Source organism: Apaloderma vittatum, unplaced genomic scaffold (assembly GCF_000703405.1).
Source record: "Apaloderma vittatum isolate BGI_N311 unplaced genomic scaffold, ASM70340v1 scaffold9621, whole genome shotgun sequence".
In the NCBI taxonomy this organism is placed as follows: Eukaryota; Metazoa; Chordata; class Aves; order Trogoniformes; family Trogonidae; genus Apaloderma; species Apaloderma vittatum.
Genome location: NW_009699619.1, coordinates 95,731 through 98,598, shown reverse-complemented (window position 1 = coordinate 98,598; position 2,868 = coordinate 95,731). Strand labels below are relative to the sequence as shown.

Genomic DNA, 2,868 nt, shown 5'->3' with positions numbered 1-2,868 from the left:
GTGGACCCGGCACCTCCAGCCTCTGCTGGGTTAGGATGTGACTGCCACTGCCGAGTGAGGTTTTGCATATCTGCCAGAGGGCTCAATTCTTTCTCTTCCTAGTTTATTTCAAGAGACATTAAAATATATGACAAATTTAGATTGTTGTCGGTGAGGAGGAGCAGGCCCACCCCAGCCCCCAGAGGAGGGTGCGGGAGTCCTCCAGAGGTACTCAGGCTTGAGCTGGCAGGGGTTGCTGTTGCTGGGCATCCTCTCTCCTCCTTCACCCCTCTCTGCTGTGCAATTTTTATTCTATATCTTATTAAACTCGATGGCAGGTCTGATTTCAGTAATGTTGGCTACAAATCACATATTTGCATTATGAGTTAGTGAGTTTTGGGGCTTTTCTTCTTTGCTTCTTTCCACTCCCTCCTTTCTTTCCCTCCATCTCCTGCTTGCCCCTCTTTGGCTTCTGCCACCTTTGCTTTATTGGCAGTGCAGTGTGGACATTTGCACATCATCTAACAGGATTCGGAGATCATTTTCACATAACTAAATCGTTTTATTAACTGTGATGCTTTTTAAATGCCTCTGTAACTTGACTCCTTTCCCCTGCAGAGCACTTTTAATTTTGCTACAAATGCCATTTCAACTAGACTTTATACTGGTCACAAGCTCATGTCAGATTTTCACTGGCGCTTTTCTAAGGTGGGGTCTGATTTATGTCTTTCTCTATCTCTCTTTTTTTTTTTTTTGTTTGCTTATTTTCCAGGTATTAGTTAATATTGGCAACCATTTTGACCTTGCTTCCAGTATATTTGTAGCACCAAGAAAAGGGATATATAGTTTCAGTTTCCACGTGGTCAAGGTCTATAACAGACAAACTATCCAGGTGGGTTGTGATCTAAAGAAGATGGTATCTTCCCTTTTCTTTCAAAAGCTCATTTCTAGACACAAAAGTGCATTTACAAAACCAGCAAGTGAAGAATGAGATCATAGGTTACTTTAGTTAGATGGGTCTGTGTGCATGACAGAAATCACACATTGCCTTAGCTTAATTCAATCCTGTTTCTGACCTGCACAAAAGTTTAGTGATGTGCACAGGGCAAAAAAACATTGAGAGTATTGAGAAAACTCAGATTCTCTCTCTTTGCGCTTTTTAGGTAAGTTTAATGCAAAACGGCTACCCAGTGATTTCAGCTTTTGCAGGGGATCAGGACGTCACCAGAGAAGCAGCCAGCAATGGAGTCTTGCTCCACATGGAAAGAGAAGACAAAGTACATCTCAAACTGGAAAGGGGTAACCTCATGGGAGGGTGGAAATATTCAACCTTTTCTGGCTTCTTAGTATTTCCACTATAAAAGAAGGCCAAATAGGAGACCGATCCGTGAGCTGGAGCAAGGATTCAATCATTAACGTCACTGAACTTGGCAGCACATGACAGTATTTCCACTCACCCCGTCAGACTGTCACGGTAGAAGAATGATAACCTTCTAAACTCCAACATTTGCTTTGAATATTGACAATTCCTTGGGAACCTGCGCCTCTAATTAGTTTTAGACGACAGTGATCTTTAGGAGAAATGAAATTATCGACCTGAGCAATTTGTACCTGTGATTGTAAAGTCAATTTTGGATTTTATTGTTGGGATCGTTGACTTTCTTATTTTTTTTTTTTTTCCCTCTGTTTCATTTTTTCTCTTTTTCTTTCTCTTGTTGTTGCCCCAATGAGACAAATAACTCGGACCACACAATCGCTTTGTCAAAGGCTCGCTCCAGAGCCAGAAGAATGAAGTGTTCAGCCCAATGAGGTGTTCTTTTCATGCTTTATTTCTTTGTGTTGTATAGCCTTAAGGAAAAAAAGAAAAAAAAAAGAAAAAAAAAGGAAAAAAGAAAAAAAAAGAACGGCTTCAGTCTCAGTCCTGTATTTTTCTGGGGGAGGGGAATTCTGGACATTACTGTGTCAAGAAGTGCTTTATCCAGTTAAGCAAAATTTGCACGATTGGAACCTTATTTGTTTTGTGTTGTTCGTGTTTTTTTCATCGACTTTTTCTTTTTCCTGATTTTTGTTTGTGTGTGCTAAAAATGTAAGCTAGATTGATCAATAAGACAAAACAAAGCACATATATACCCTGTAGCTCTAAGTAAAGCTAACCAGTGAACAATTCTGTCTGCACTTTCCAGCTGATCTTTATAGACCTATTTAGAGAGAGAAAAAGAGAGAGAAACAGCGAGAGAGCTACATGATCCTTCAGTTACAATCTGGAAACCAATAAAGGAACTGACATTTCTGAATTGTCTTGACATTTCTAGAAGCAACAATGGAGGCTTTGAATATCTTCTCTTGACCATACCTTAAAATATATCCTTTCTTTGCATTACCAAGCGTATTTTGGGTGTTTTTATCTGATATTTATTTGATGTGTTTGTCCACTAATGCTTGAGTACGTGTTGTGGGAGCACAGAGAGATGGCAGAGCAAACTCTTCCTCTTCTAAATTAAATGAAACCATCTCCACCTGCCCTGTCTGTGGCAAGTATCAGAGGAGTTGCCACTAGCATCTTTTACAGCCCTTGGAGAGGAGCCTCAGAGGATCAGGAACCAGGAGTTGCACAGATGCCATGCATTTATTAGCTGTGCATTTTCATCCCCGTACAAATGGCCTTAGAGTTCTGGGGTTGGACTGACATCTCTGTTGGAGGTTAGAAAAAGTTATTACCCCAATTGACAAGAGGTAAAGTATCAGGCCAGTGTCAATTGGATTCTTTTGCCTCATTCTCAATTAATAGTTCTTGTTTCTTAACTTTTTTTTTAATGAAGCTCGATGTATTAGACAGCATGCTGAGGAAAATCTTGCTTGAGGAGACCAAGGAGGGGTGTTTATATTATT

The 2,868-nt window shown here is 40.2% G+C and overlaps 1 protein-coding gene across 1 annotated transcript; it reads left to right on the top strand.

Annotated features, from left to right (window-relative positions):
- Positions 1 to 751: 751 nt before the first annotated feature.
- LOC104280724 (cerebellin-2) lies at positions 752 to 2,030 on the top strand (the record flags this gene model as incomplete). Its single annotated transcript, XM_009878464.1, has 2 exons — positions 752 to 871; positions 1,143 to 2,030. Coding segments are annotated over 2 exons (318 nt in total), but the record flags the coding sequence as incomplete, so codon positions are not given.
- Positions 2,031 to 2,868: the final 838 nt, after the last annotated feature.